The sequence below is a fragment of the Squalius cephalus genome (assembly GCF_949319135.1).
Source record: "Squalius cephalus genome assembly, chromosome: 1".
NCBI classification, from domain to species: Eukaryota; Metazoa; Chordata; class Actinopteri; order Cypriniformes; family Leuciscidae; genus Squalius; species Squalius cephalus.
This window is the reverse complement of record NC_137122.1, coordinates 28,313,686-28,327,087: the sequence shown is the minus strand read 5'-3', so window position 1 is coordinate 28,327,087 and position 13,402 is coordinate 28,313,686. Positions and strand designations below refer to the sequence as shown.

The following is a 13,402-nucleotide window of genomic DNA, read 5'->3' as shown; positions in this document are numbered from 1 at the left end:
AGAAAACTTATTAAAATCATTTTTCAAAGATTTCCTTCATTTCATGTTCAGTAGTTCATCAAAACTAGTAAAGATGAGATGAAAATATTATTTCCCCCAAAATCAAACTTTATTCACATTATTGAGTACATAATTAAAAAAACACATTAATAGAATAGTTAACAATTGTTGAATATCATAAAATAAAATAAAAAATAAAAATAAAGTCTGTCCTGAGGTCAGTATTTTGAGACCCCGCCCACATCCTAGTGTGGCCTGCGCTGATTGGGCACTGTCGCGATGAAAGCACCGCCCCCCCGGAACTGAGACTAGTGTGATTTTGAAAGTGGTGAATGGCGGTGTTTAAACAGGTGGTATTATGAGTATGTTCTCATGACAGGGGATGAAAAAACATGGTTCAGATTGTCAGGGGTCTGTTACTGCTCCTGTTAGTGCAGTTACCGGCGTCATTTCATTGCACAGATACCTTCAGTAGAGATGATGGAGGATGGTGAGCAATTTATTCACAAACATTTCCTATCAATCTCGGGCCGTGTCTCAAAAACTTTAGTATGTTTTGTCTTTCAGGGGAATGGATTCCAGTATGGAGGAGGAAGGCGACTGCAACATAGAGATCAGAGATGCGAAGTCAATAACACACAGAGAGTTTATTAAAGAGTAAGAATAACACGCATACACATTTACAGTTAGTTATTAGCATTTAGACATTTATGTCACGTGTAAGAACATGCTTTCCTTTGCTTTTTCTTTGTATTGTATCCTGGAAAACATTTCTTATAATGATAATTTTAAGATATAATAATCGTAATAAGGAAAGAAGAACAAGAATAATATCATTATAAGATATTAAATGTATAAAAATTAATATAACTTGAGAATGTAATGTTGGCTTGAGAAAACCTATAGATAGATAGATAGATCATTAAAAGATATAATAAACATTATCATTTTTTTTTTTTTTTGACAGGTATGCTTATGCAAAACCAGTTATACTCAGAGGACTAACAGATAACACCGTAAGAACTGTAGATATACTGTATATATGGTGTTTATTGCTCTTATTGATTAATTCCTAACAGTGTTGTGTTGTGATTGGTTGTTTCAGAAGTTCCGCTTCCTGTGTTCCAAATCCAATCTGGTGAGAGAGTACGGAGAGAAAACGGTCCGACTCAGCACAGCCAATACACACTCATACAGGAAAGGTAAACATATACACACTTTCACATACTTCTGTCTTTTCATGTGCAAACGGAAAGGTTTCGGACGGTGACTTTTGATAACTACTGAGATTTTACAAACATTTGTCAGTCTCATGATCAACATTTGGCATAAGAATTTCCAGAATAATGAAACATCCATCCATCCAGTGCATATAGTGTTCATACTATAAGGTGCATACAGCACTAACATCAAAAGTTTGAAGATTTTTAAAACATTTTATAAATCTGTTATGCTGATGACCAAGGCTGCATTTGTGATCAAAATCACAGGAAAACCATAGTATTGGAAATATTATTACTTTTTAAAATGACTGTTTTTAATGCATGTTAAAATGTAATTTATTTCTGTGTTCAAAGCTGAATTTTCAGCATCATTACTCCAGTCTTCAGTGTCACATGATCAGAAATAGATGATGATTTGATGCTCAAGGAACGTTCCTTGTAATTATCATTGTTGAAAACGTTGTTGTGCTGCTTAATGTTTTTGTGCATTCAGTGTTTTTGAACATTCATTTGAAATTAAATATTTTGTTAACGTCTTTACTGTTGCTTTCGATCACTTTCTTGTATCCGTGTAGAATAAAAGTATTGTTTTCTTTAAAAAAACAAGTTGTGTAACTTTGTTGTATTTCTTTGTCTCTTTACAGTGGACGTGCGGTTTGAAGAGTTTGTAAAGTCCCTTTTGACCCCTCAGTCTGAAGACACCCTGGGCAGTGGTCGGTTTCTCTCATTCTCTACATGCACACTCTCAGCGTTTTTCACACTGTACATGATCATTTCATACTGTGTGTGCGCATGTTTGTTTCAGATACGCTGTACTTCTTTGGGGACAATAACTTCACGGAGTGGCATTCTCTGTTTGAGGAGTATAAAGCGCCACCCTTTTCTCTTCCATTCATGCATCCTGCATATAGCTTCGGGATTGCTGGTATAGACGCATGCATATTCTTCAATCCAGCCAAATTTGGGTTTTGGAGTGCACAAACATTCATTTTCACACACAAAACCCCACCTCTCTCTCTCCTGCAGGACCAGGTACTGGTGTCCCGTTTCACTGGCACGGTCCCGGCTACTCTGAAGTTATCTACGGCAGGAAGGTCTGTAGAGCTCTACACTATTTACAGCTAAGGTGCAGATATCATTTTCACTAGCCGTATATTGATATGCTTCTGTATACAAACAATAGTCTATCCCTGTGTTCTCCAGCGTTGGTTCCTGTACCCCCCTGACGAGGCACCTGAGTTCCACCCCAACCACACCCATCTGTCCTGGGTCTCTCGGTCCTACCCAAACCTGGAGCTCCACCAGAGGCCCCTGGAGTGCACCATACGACCCGGAGAGGTGAGGTTAACAAACTTTGCAGTCAATGTTACTTTTTGAGCCATGTGCATTTTGAACCCATTTAAAGGTGCTGTATGTAATTTTTTATTTTTTTTACTGCACAAAATAAAGCATAAAAATACCATAATTTGTATGCAGAGATTAAGGAAACATGTTACGTTCACATACTCAATCTGGCAACCTGTGTGTTTGTGGAGTCTGAGGACTAGGAGTGGGGAAACAACCCTCTCCAATATTTTGAATTTGGACTGCAGTACCCATTTCAACCACTAGCTGTCAATATTACATACTGCACCTTTAAGGCCCTTATACTTCAAGCGTAAACAAACAAGTAAATGGCGCTACGTCATTTTAAACAAAATCAGCCCAAAATGGGAGTTCGAAACAGCTTGCCAAAGCTTTTCTGGAAAAGTTATCTCTGGCTGGTTAATGCATTCGAGCTACCATTGGTCCATGGTGATTATGTAATAGGTGGGTGTGGCTCTGAGGCTCCGCCTTCTTTGACATGGACCTTTTTTCTGCTCTGTCAGACGCCTGTGAGTAAAAACCTGAACACACTAGAGAGCCGCTTTATAGTAGAAATTGAAGTTGTGAGTCTAAATGAAAGAGACAGTGACACCGGTTTGTTTCTGGTTGATTTTAAACAATTTATTATTGTATAAAGCGCTATATAAATAAATGTGACTGACTTTACTGGAGTGACGATGCAAAAATCCACAGTGCTATGACCGGATGCTTTTTTCATTGGCCCTGTCACTTTTTTTTTTTTTTTGTTATTGAAAGAGTGCAGCACATATTTACATATTCATCTAAACACCACTCTCTGCAGTCCGGATGGCGTCGGGATGTTTTTTAATGGTATTGCTCCTCTGGTATTTAACTTTTTATCCTCAAGTGAAGAATGAAAAAGAACTTTGTTATGTGTTGTCGGGCCTTTACACACTTCACTCACTACTAGGCACTAAGTAAGAGACTAAGAGTTGAAGTGAAGTCAAAATCACCTATTCTAGAGGTTAAACTGAGTGTGTTTGTGCAGGTGCTGTATTTTCCAGATCGCTGGTGGCACGCAACTCTAAATCTGGACACCAGTGTCTTCATTTCAACTTTTCTGGGTTAAAGACTGATGTGGCTTGGACACACACACACACACGCTCCATGTCTGTTTGACTTGAAGGCCCAATCAAGGATTGTTGCTCAGAGGACCAGCAGTTTGACTGTCAAATCATCTGTCTGTTGAGTTTATGAAAAATTATTTATAAAAGCTCCATTTAATATTAAATTATTGAAGTAATTTTTGTAAGTGCTTTTTAAATAAAGTTGTTTTAGAGACCTATGATTTGGGGAAGTTGTATTGAAATAAACAGAAAATTGATTGTGGTAGTAAGTTGGATATCTTTTAATACATCTATCACAGATGCATCTTCCACATTCAGACAAACACAAAAATACAAATCAGTAAAGAAACAATACACTTAAAAAAAAGATAAAACGATAGAAAAGATGATGGAAAAAAGAAAATGTTGACAAATGAGAAGCACAGAACATTGGAATCAGTTGATTAAATTAGATTGGAAGCATTGAAATATGTAGGTTATTACTGAAATGGTTGAACCCTTGAGATTATTTTTATTTTTCATATTTGAACAAGTTAAATAAAGATGAAATTATTCTGGCTCTTTTTTAATGCCCTCAAGATGCATTCAGCTACAGTACATGAGCATGAAGACTGCCATAATATAATAGTGCTTATTTAAATGTAGTAGTTTTTATATTCGTGGATTAATCAATGAAATTAAACGAAAGAATAAAGATGTTTTTGCATTCATGAGTGTTTTTGGTGATCCAAGACCAAAGTGAGAGAAAAGAAACTTTTCCGGCAGAAGACAGTCCTCCAGATGATGTCACTTCCTCCAGACTTGCTGTCCAGCAATGTAGGTTTCCCTGACTGTCAGTGTGTCATCAAGTACTACAAAATCTACAAAAAAAAAAAAAAAAACATAATTACAGGCATTTCTTACTAAAGACTGAAAATTCTTGTTGTTTTAGGGAATATTGCAGGGTTTATTATAAATGATTTATCCACGCACAACTTTTTTTACTTCATGTGTCTCATAATTTTTAATCAAAATAACTTCCTCTCCCTTTTCCAGCTCTTCTCTGATGATGTGTTTACTGGTGTGAGGGCGGGATCAACCTGTCACTCATATGAGATCAACCAATAGCAAACCACAACCATCCAATCAATTCCACATGGACAAAATCAAGTCCCGCCCTATATGTTTCCTGTTCGAGAAGCGGTTTCACTCTGATATACGTCACAGTAGGGAAGAAAAGACTATCACAACTTCCGTTTCATGCCGACTTTAATAAAAACACTGTTGTGAACACATTTATCCAGTGGCCACTATAATGCATTTACCTCTAATAACCACTAAAGTGTGCAACTAGAGCTTTATATATTCTAGAATATGTTTCTCTATCAAAGATGATCGCATTCGATGACATGAAGCACTGACACTTTTGCTGTGATTGCCCTGAGATGCACTAAACAACAAACTGAATGTCAAAAAAGCTTTTTTTCTTAATGCCTACACAAGCTTAATGAATGACTGAAAATCTATCCTGAAAGACGCGCTCATACCTGCATCTGTGCCGTACTCCAGCGTTCCCTTCCTGTGACTGATGCCCAGCAGCTGAGCAGGATGAAGAGATGCCGCCTCTAATGCCGCTTCAACAGTACAACCTACACACACACACACGTCAGAAAAACAAAACCTCTACGACACGCACACACTACCATTAATGAACACGCCACACTCCATACACACAAACACTGACCTGACGCCTCTCTGAAGTGTCTCACACACATGTCCATGGTCGCAATGCTGCCACTTAAAGTTGTAGTGCCTGAAATCATGATGAACGAATGAATAAAACACACTTTACTATCCCCAAAGGGATATTTGTCTTGAACTTGGTGCTGTGCAGCAAGTCGGCAAAACACTACAATTACAAGTTAATAATAATACCTTGTAAAACATTTCACAATAAAAATAATATTCAATAAATAAATGATAAAACATCACTAAATAATACCTTAAAAAGCGTTATACAGTCTAATACAGACACATCAAATACTTAAAATAAAAACTCTACAACAAATGTATATCTTTCGAAGTACTAAATCAAGGATGCATTAAACTGATCAAAAGTGATAGTGAAGACATTAATAATGTTACAAATGTTTTCTATTATAAATAAAGGCTGTTCTTTTGGATTTTCTACTCATCAAAATACAGCAAATCATCATATTAGAATGATTTCTGAAGGATCATGTGACACTGAAGACTGGAGTAATGATGCTGAAAATACAGCTTTGATCACAGGAATTAATTAGTTTTAAAAATATATTCAAAATAGAAAACAGCTATTTTTAAATTGTAATAATATTTCACAATATTACTGTTTTTCAAATTCAATAAATGGTGCCTTGATGAGCATAAGAGACTTATGAAAAAATAGTACAGACACTAAACTTTAGAACTGTACTGTATATCAATATATCGAGTAAATGTATATAAATAATTCCAGCAAATAGTTACAACCTACAATGCCCAAACGAAATACAAACAATGAATCGCTTAATAGAAATAGAGGCATTTGGGTTAATTTGCTGCATAGAACGAAAGCAGGGAGAACATGAAGCAGACCTGCGACGTATGCGTGAAGCCCCTGGATGTCGATCTGCTGCTGTCCGAGTGTGTGTCGGCCAGGAGGGAGACCCATCGCTGTCACAGCGTCAGTGACCAACACCAACCCTGACACACACAAAACACAAACCTCATTCATAAAAGAAAACCTGAGAGGGACACATCTCACTAAAATGTACGGGAGCAATGTATCATATGTTCAGTGTTCTGCACACAGATTTGTGGTTGTGTGTTGTATGTGTGAATGAATACCTGCGGGATGAGCTCTGTGGGCGATGCGCAGCGCTGCAGGGTGTGTGTGTATCCCGTCTGCGATCATACCGTAGTACACCGTCCGACCTGGTGGAATACGATCACTTGTAAGCAATCCCACTATGCCCGGGTCCCGGTGATGAAACTATAACAAAACAAAATGTTAAGTACCTGGTGTGTTGGTATGCATAATAGTTCATGGTATGCATGTTTGTGTTTTAAAAATATTTATGGATTATTAAATCGATTATGTATTAGGAATATGGTGTTATTGTAAACGTGTATGTGTGCACCAACATTCAGTATGCATTCTTATTCGAATAACTCTTTATTAATGCATGTGTGTGTGTGTGATACTAACAGGCAACATGGCATTGAATAAGTGTGTGATGAACGTGGCTCCATTCTGCACAGCCTCTTCAGCCTGAGAGAGATCAGCCATAGAGTGACCTGGATAGAAAAGCACTTTGGATATGCTCAACCTGGAGGAGATTTAATAGCAAAAATAAAGCCTGTGTAAACATACGTACGCACCTACTGACACGGTTATGCCCCTTCCTGCCAGTTCACGGATTGCAGCCGCGCTATTGGCCAGTTCTGGTGCGAGTGTTACCATTGCGACATTGTCCAGGGGGCCGTAGGTCTCCATCAGGTCGGCCACGCCACCGGCTTTAAACGTGCGGAGGAACTTCGGAGGATGAGCGCCTCTCTTCTCTTCACTGATGAACGGCCCCTCCAGGTGAATACCTGAAACGAACAGGAGGAAAAACATTAAACAAAAAATTATTTGGCAGTACATTTTTTTAGTTAAAGGTGCAGTATGTAATATTAACAGCTTGTGGTTGAAATGGGTACTGCAGTCTAAATTCAAAATATTGGAGAAGGTTGTTTCTCCTGCCCACTCCTCCTCAGACTGGACGCTCACGCCGGTTGCCAGATTGAGGACATGCAACAGGAGTGAGTGCAAGTGACAATCCTTAAACCTTGTTTATACTTTCGCCTGGCTTCGCAGCGCGAGCCTCCGTGCGCACCTCCAACAGACGATGCATTTATACTTGACGAGCTCGTCGTTGTACTATTCTTTGAAACGACAGGGGGCGACTCTGAGTAATTGTCCTCTAAACCACCAGGAATCCGCAGTGAGAAGAAGTAAGGTACACACGTGACAATGTTTATTTTAGTACACTTCACCAAAACTACACTACAAAAGAATCGTGTAAAGCAGTAAACCTTGAGATTATTACATGTGGCATTAGAACAAAATAAATGGATATGAGAACGTAGCCTAAACTAAATTAACGATATCTTACATATTTTCTAATTTCATTTTTATAAAACATGGACCTTTATTTTTATTTAAAGGGCTTATGTCTGCTATTGTAGGCTCATTTTGTAAATTTAAGTAACTAATTTAGACGCACAAACTGAGTGCCGGTGCGGTGAGACGCACATGCTCGGCCAGATTGGGCTTGAAGTCGTGCATCTTCGGATGCGGAGCCACGCGGAAAGTTACAAAAAATGCCGTGCACACCGCCACGTGAAATGGGGTCTCGCGTACTCAGCCGTGCGCACGGATGCGGCGAGTATAAACCAAGCTTTACACTGCAAGCTGATCGGCTAATGTATACGTCTGCAATGTTTTTAATGGTCAGGTAGAATCTGCGATCTCTGACCCAGTTCGTTTGCTGGCTTCTGTGGCTGCAATACGCTGTGCCAACTAACAACCCGGGTGTTAAAATACTATTGGGTGAATTGGCAGTGGGCGGAGTCACTCAGACCAAAACAAAAACAGACATTCTGACATGAAACACATATTTCAAAGTGACATAACTGGCTGTTATATTGTTTTTCTGAGAAACAAGTATTTGAATTTAGCGTGTTTCCTAAATCTCTGCAAAAATATTTTTATGCTTTAGTACATTCAAAAGAATTACATACAGCAGCTTTAAAGTTTTAGAAATTTGACTAGGTCTGTACCTAAAACTCCTGCCCCTTCAGGGCCTCCATCTTGTTCTCTGAGCTCAGGAATGACCTGTGGAGAGAAAGACAGTGACATTATTACTAATGCTACATATATGCAAACCATGCCACTGTTCCTTTTTAAGGCTGATGCAAAACAAGCTGATGTGTGATGAGCATTGAACTGAAATTGAACAAGATGCACGGAAGATGCTGCATGGAAACTACAAACACTGCCGCTCAAAAGTTTGGGTTTGGGGTCAGCAATATTTGAATATAAGAAGTTAAAAGTTTTATTCAGAAAGGATGCATTCAATTGATCAAAAGTGACAGTAAAGACATTTATTATGTTACAAAAAGATTTCTACTTCAAATAAATGCTGTTCTTTAACTTTATATTCATCAAAGAATCCTGAAAAAAATACATCACGGTTTCCACAAAAATAATAAGCAGCACAGCCGTTTTCAACATTGATAATAATCATCAAATCATATCAGAATGATTTCTGAAGGATCATGTGACACTGAAGACTGGAGTAATGATGCTGAAAATACAGCTTTGATCGCAGGAATAAATTACATTTTACAATCTATTCAAATAGAAATAGAAAACAAATGTTATTTTTAATTGTAATATTTCATAATATTACAGCTTTTACTGTATATTTGATCAAATAAATGTAGCCCTGTTGAGCATAAGTGACTTATTTCAAAAAACATTAAAAAAATACTTATTACCAAAATTACCAACCCCAAACTGTTAAAGGGGGGGTGAAATGCTCATTTTCACTCAATCTCCTGTTAATCTTGAGTACCTATAGAGTAATATTGCATCCTTCATATCTCCAAAAAGTATTTTGTTTTATTAAATTTTTAACAGAAAGATAAGCTGTACCGAGTCTTTCCGGAAAAAACCGAGCCCCTGGGGGCGGGCCGTGTGGGAAGCTTAGCTGTGCTAACGCGCCGAGCTAGTGACAACACACAGAGACATTTGTTCAACAAACAGTTTTACTCACCGTCCGGTTCCAACGCACGACCGCGAACCTTTATCATTGTGACTGCTCGATCCTTAAGCATTAGACGATCTGCAAATCCGTAGATATGGGCTTTGTTTATAAAACAATCATTGTCGAAATGCAGGGAACAACAGTCTTACACAACCTCCGTTTATGCTCAGGAAAACAAACTCCATCCACGGGTTCCTTAACGCTGGGTTCTTTGGGAATCTGTGCAGGGTTGTCTTGCCCTGGCAACCAAAAACACACTTCTTTGGTGACACTGACTTCCCAAAAGCCGGGCAGGGCGCTTTGATGGCGAACTGCTTTCACTCTCTTGCTCTGGTCTACGAGTGCGCGCGCGGCCGCGATCTTACCGGAGAAGTGCCCTTAGGACCCATATAAGGAAATTCCGCCCTATCTTACGTAAGACAGAGCCATACTCGAAAAAAACTTTCCGAAACTTGTGACAAACCGGAAGGAGTATTTTTGGAACAAAAATACTCCTTCAAACGTACAACTTAGTTTTTGAAACTTTGTCCATGTTTAGCATGGGAATCCAACTCTTTACCAGTGTAAAAAACTCAGTATGCATGAAATAGCATTTCACCCCCCCTTTAAACGATAGCGTATGCGACATTGTTTAATTATTCCAGGAGGTACCTGATAATGCAAGAGATGAAACCATTAAAGTGCCAATAAAAACACAGTACCAACACATGTAAATCCTAGACAGTCTCAGGCTAAACCTGAAGGAAAATCAACAGCGATGTATTTGTGGGTGGGATTGAGCATGTGAGAGACAAATGAAGGCCAGTGATTGGTGCATAGGTTGAACCTTATGGTATATGTCTGGTGGAGACGTGACGAGAGTGGGGCAAAAGGAAGTGACGCCCTGTTCAAGAATCTTCTTGGCCACCACAGCCACGCCCCCTCTGATGTCACTGGTGGCCTGGGAGAAGTCGATGCCATATCCACCTATGAGTGAGAAGAAGGGCGGAGCTTAGTATAATAAGATATCAGTTACAACAAGAACAACTGTGATTTTTACACTAACTGGTGAATGTAACAATGGCAATGTGTACTGTATGTGTAGTTTACCATTTATCTGTACATCTATGAATCCAGGTGCGATGATCTTATTCTCGCAGTCAACTTTGTGATCGGCAAAGCCCTCCTCATCGAAGAACAGCTTCTCTGGGTTCAAAATCTTTCCCCCACGAACCCACAGGTCTTCCCTACAAAATCAGATTTCCCCTCAAAATCACTGTCGAAAATGTGCAAAAAGTCCACAGATTCCATCTGGGCTCAACTAGACGTCTATGCTTGAGATGGTATAAACAGCTTTAGAAACAAATGATCCAAAATCTATCAGTATTTATGGAGACTGTAAAGGCCCCTGTTAGGTTCAAATATGTGAGAATGCATGTGAATCACACATTTTTATATAATTTTATACAATTGTCAGGAAATTAGGGGGTTGAACACAATAATTCGAATCTGTCTGATATGTTACCATTGCAGCCTGTGGTCCTTCAGTATCCTACAGTTCACAAACTGTGTGATCGGGGCATCTGAGACACTCTTATTGGACGGCATCTCTCCCGAAATCCCACCCCTACACTTAAAAACACCCTATGAAAAGAATCAGAATATGTGTCAGGTCTTTAAAGTGGATCATATTGGTTATTAAATGTCAGGTGAATCATACATACATACATTTACATATATAATTAATTAAGAACCTATTCAATTATGTATGTTTATGACAACTGTGTTTGTCATAAACATGTTTATAACAAATGTTTGTGACTTTCTTAAGGTACTTTTTTCATATGTATTAAAAGTGCTATAGAAATAAACTGAGTTGACCTCCATAAAACACAATGAACTAACGATCGTTGCCCTTTTGAACGCATTGTATCTGTTTTTATGACACAATATGTAACTTTGAACGGTCAAACAATGTTTCCTGTTAAAGAAACCTGCCATGTTTATATGGACAACCATATCTCTCAAAAAATGCATTGTGATTATTTAGTACATTAATGGCACCGATTTTAAAACATCAGACAAGCGGTGCTTAAGCTCACTATGTTAGAATGATGCAGCAGAGAGTAAACAAACACACCGGAAGAAATGATCGAGCTCTTCATTTATTCATCTTAAGGATACCGGAACATGACACGGATATGATCATCGGTTGTAGTTTCATAAACACTTACCGTTAATTCACATACTTTTACTATGATTCGGTCCGCGCGCTAGTTTTCTGTAGGAAGTCAGTGAGCCCAGTGTGTCACGCGCACTGTGTCAGCTGATGAGGAGGCGTGGCCAAAATACACGCGCTTAGAACGTGTTCAAAACCGCAAATATACACAATTCAATTCATATTGATTAATAAAGTTGACATATCTGTTTCATATATGTAACATAACGTTTCATAATTGACTTATTGTTTACTTTTAAATTTAGCGCAAATCAATTAAATAGCTGAATACATTATGTTGTAAAACTTGGCATGTTTAGGCCTACTGTAAAAAAAAAAAAAAAAAGTAGGCTATTCTTTTCAAAACAATGCCAATAAACAGCAGGTTTTCTTTCTGACAACTTACCCCATATAGGTTAGTGTGTGTTCAATGAACAATAGCCTATTTTTGGACAATAAAGGTGAAAATGTTAAATAGATTTTGTATGCAAGATAGATTTTGTAACTGGATGTGTCTAACAGAAATGTAAACAATAGCTCAATTTAACATAACAAGCCAAATCAAATAAAGGCCAAATGCTGTATGAGACAAACTTATCCTAAATGACAACAGAGAGCCTTTCATTCACCTGTGTGGGTTGGGTTTGTAAGCCACTGACACTAATAATGTCAAGCACAGGTTACTGTATCTCGCCCACTCTGTGTGCAGTGAGGCTACACATTGTTTATTTTTTGTGCTTATTAATATCAAAGGACAGATTTGAGTTGCCGGCTTAACCCTCAGACAGAAACCACTCACACCTGCGTCATTACTGTTGGGAACAGCACTGTAGGGCGAAACACACGCTTTCATTTCCCTTGAACCTCTAACCTATGTCAGACAGTGTGGTTCTCACATTCACAACATCACACATTAAGAAAAACAGAGCAAACAAACTCCCTTCATTACTAAAACAACATGTCAGAGTATGGAAGGTTATGTTGTTGTTGTCTTGAAGTTTGTTAAAAGTGCTTTGAACAGTCGATTATTAGATGAAATCCATTTTCCATTTTAGAGTGATGTATGTTAATGTACATGGGAGTCCAAGACAGATGCTTGAAACAAGTGCTTCAAACCTAAACAAACAAATTTATGAGCAGTATTCGTGAATGCAACAATATTCTGAGCGTTGTTTGTGAATGTAATTGTAACCAAAGGGTTAAAATTAACCAAGGGTTAAAATTAAGAGGGAAAAAAGAAAGAAGGGTGGAAAAAATTAACCAAGGGTTAAAATTGAGAGGGGGAAATTATCCAAGGGTTAAAATTAAAAGGAAAAAAAGAGTGGAAAAATTAATCAAGGGTTAAAATTGAGAGGAAAAAAGAAAGAAGAGGGGAAAATAACCAAGGGTTAAAATTAAGAGGAAAAAAGGAGAACAAAAATGTTAAATATTAAAATGTAACAAAATGATAAAACATATACATTTGTTTAAAAAAATGATCAATTCATTAATTAAACATACTACAATTGTATTAATTAATTAATTAAATTATTTAATGTTACTATTAAATGCCACATTTTTCATACTATTAATGATTATTATATTTAATAAATAGTTTGTTAGTTCAGTTAAAACTAAAACCTGTCCAATACTGTAAACAAACCAATAAACAGGAAAATATGGTGATATTAAAAGACAATACTGTATGTTTTAGAAGACATGTAATTATAAGACAAC

The 13,402-nt window shown here is 37.7% G+C and overlaps 2 protein-coding genes across 3 annotated transcripts; one reads left to right on the top strand and one right to left on the bottom strand.

Annotated features, from left to right (window-relative positions):
* Positions 1–305: 305 nt before the first annotated feature.
* Positions 306–3,737, top strand: jmjd8 (jumonji domain containing 8). Its single transcript, XM_079870853.1, has 9 exons — positions 306–490; positions 568–657; positions 968–1,016; positions 1,106–1,202; positions 1,868–1,936; positions 2,029–2,148; positions 2,250–2,317; positions 2,427–2,561; positions 3,598–3,737. The coding sequence occupies exons 1-9, from the start codon at positions 393–395 to the stop codon at positions 3,676–3,678; spliced, it is 807 nt and encodes a 268-aa protein (XP_079726979.1). The 5' UTR covers positions 306–392; the 3' UTR covers positions 3,679–3,737.
* Positions 3,738–3,940: 203 nt separating this feature from the next.
* amdhd2 (amidohydrolase domain containing 2) lies at positions 3,941–11,792 on the bottom strand. 2 transcript variants are annotated; one of them, XM_079870801.1, is made up of 12 exons: positions 11,703–11,792; positions 10,994–11,112; positions 10,579–10,715; positions 10,316–10,455; positions 8,501–8,555; positions 7,058–7,270; positions 6,885–6,973; positions 6,524–6,668; positions 6,272–6,379; positions 5,400–5,468; positions 5,203–5,304; positions 3,941–4,536 (listed from the first exon to the last, which is right to left on the bottom strand). In XM_079870801.1, the coding sequence occupies exons 2-12, from the start codon at positions 11,074–11,076 to the stop codon at positions 4,463–4,465; spliced, it is 1,215 nt and encodes a 404-aa protein (XP_079726927.1). In that variant the 5' UTR covers positions 11,077–11,112; positions 11,703–11,792; the 3' UTR covers positions 3,941–4,462. The 2 variants fall into 2 exon arrangements, with proteins under 2 accessions (XP_079726927.1, XP_079726928.1); XM_079870802.1 differs by having other exon boundaries at positions 3,944–4,536; positions 11,718–11,789.
* Between the last annotated feature and the right edge of the window lie 1,610 nt (positions 11,793–13,402).

Excerpts from the sequence above, each read along its gene's own strand:
- jmjd8 (XM_079870853.1), top strand. The coding sequence starts at position 393 with ATGGTTCAGATTGTCAGGGGTCTGTTACTGCTCCTGTTAGTGCAGTTA. Across the intron at positions 491-567 it reads AGTAGAGATGATGGAGGATG|GGGAATGGATTCCAGTATGG; the intron begins GTGAGCAATTTA and ends TTTGTCTTTCAG. Across the intron at positions 1,017-1,105 it reads GAGGACTAACAGATAACACC|AAGTTCCGCTTCCTGTGTTC; the intron begins GTAAGAACTGTA and ends TGGTTGTTTCAG.
- amdhd2 (XM_079870801.1), bottom strand. The coding sequence starts at position 11,076 with ATGCCGTCCAATAAGAGTGTCTCAGATGCCCCGATCACACAGTTTGTG. Across the intron at positions 5,469-6,271 it reads GCTTCACGCATACGTCGCAG|GCACTACAACTTTAAGTGGC; the intron begins GTCTGCTTCATG and ends TCATGATTTCAG. Across the intron at positions 4,537-5,202 it reads GGAGTACGGCACAGATGCAG|ATTTTGTAGTACTTGATGAC; the intron begins GTATGAGCGCGT and ends TTTTTTTTGTAG.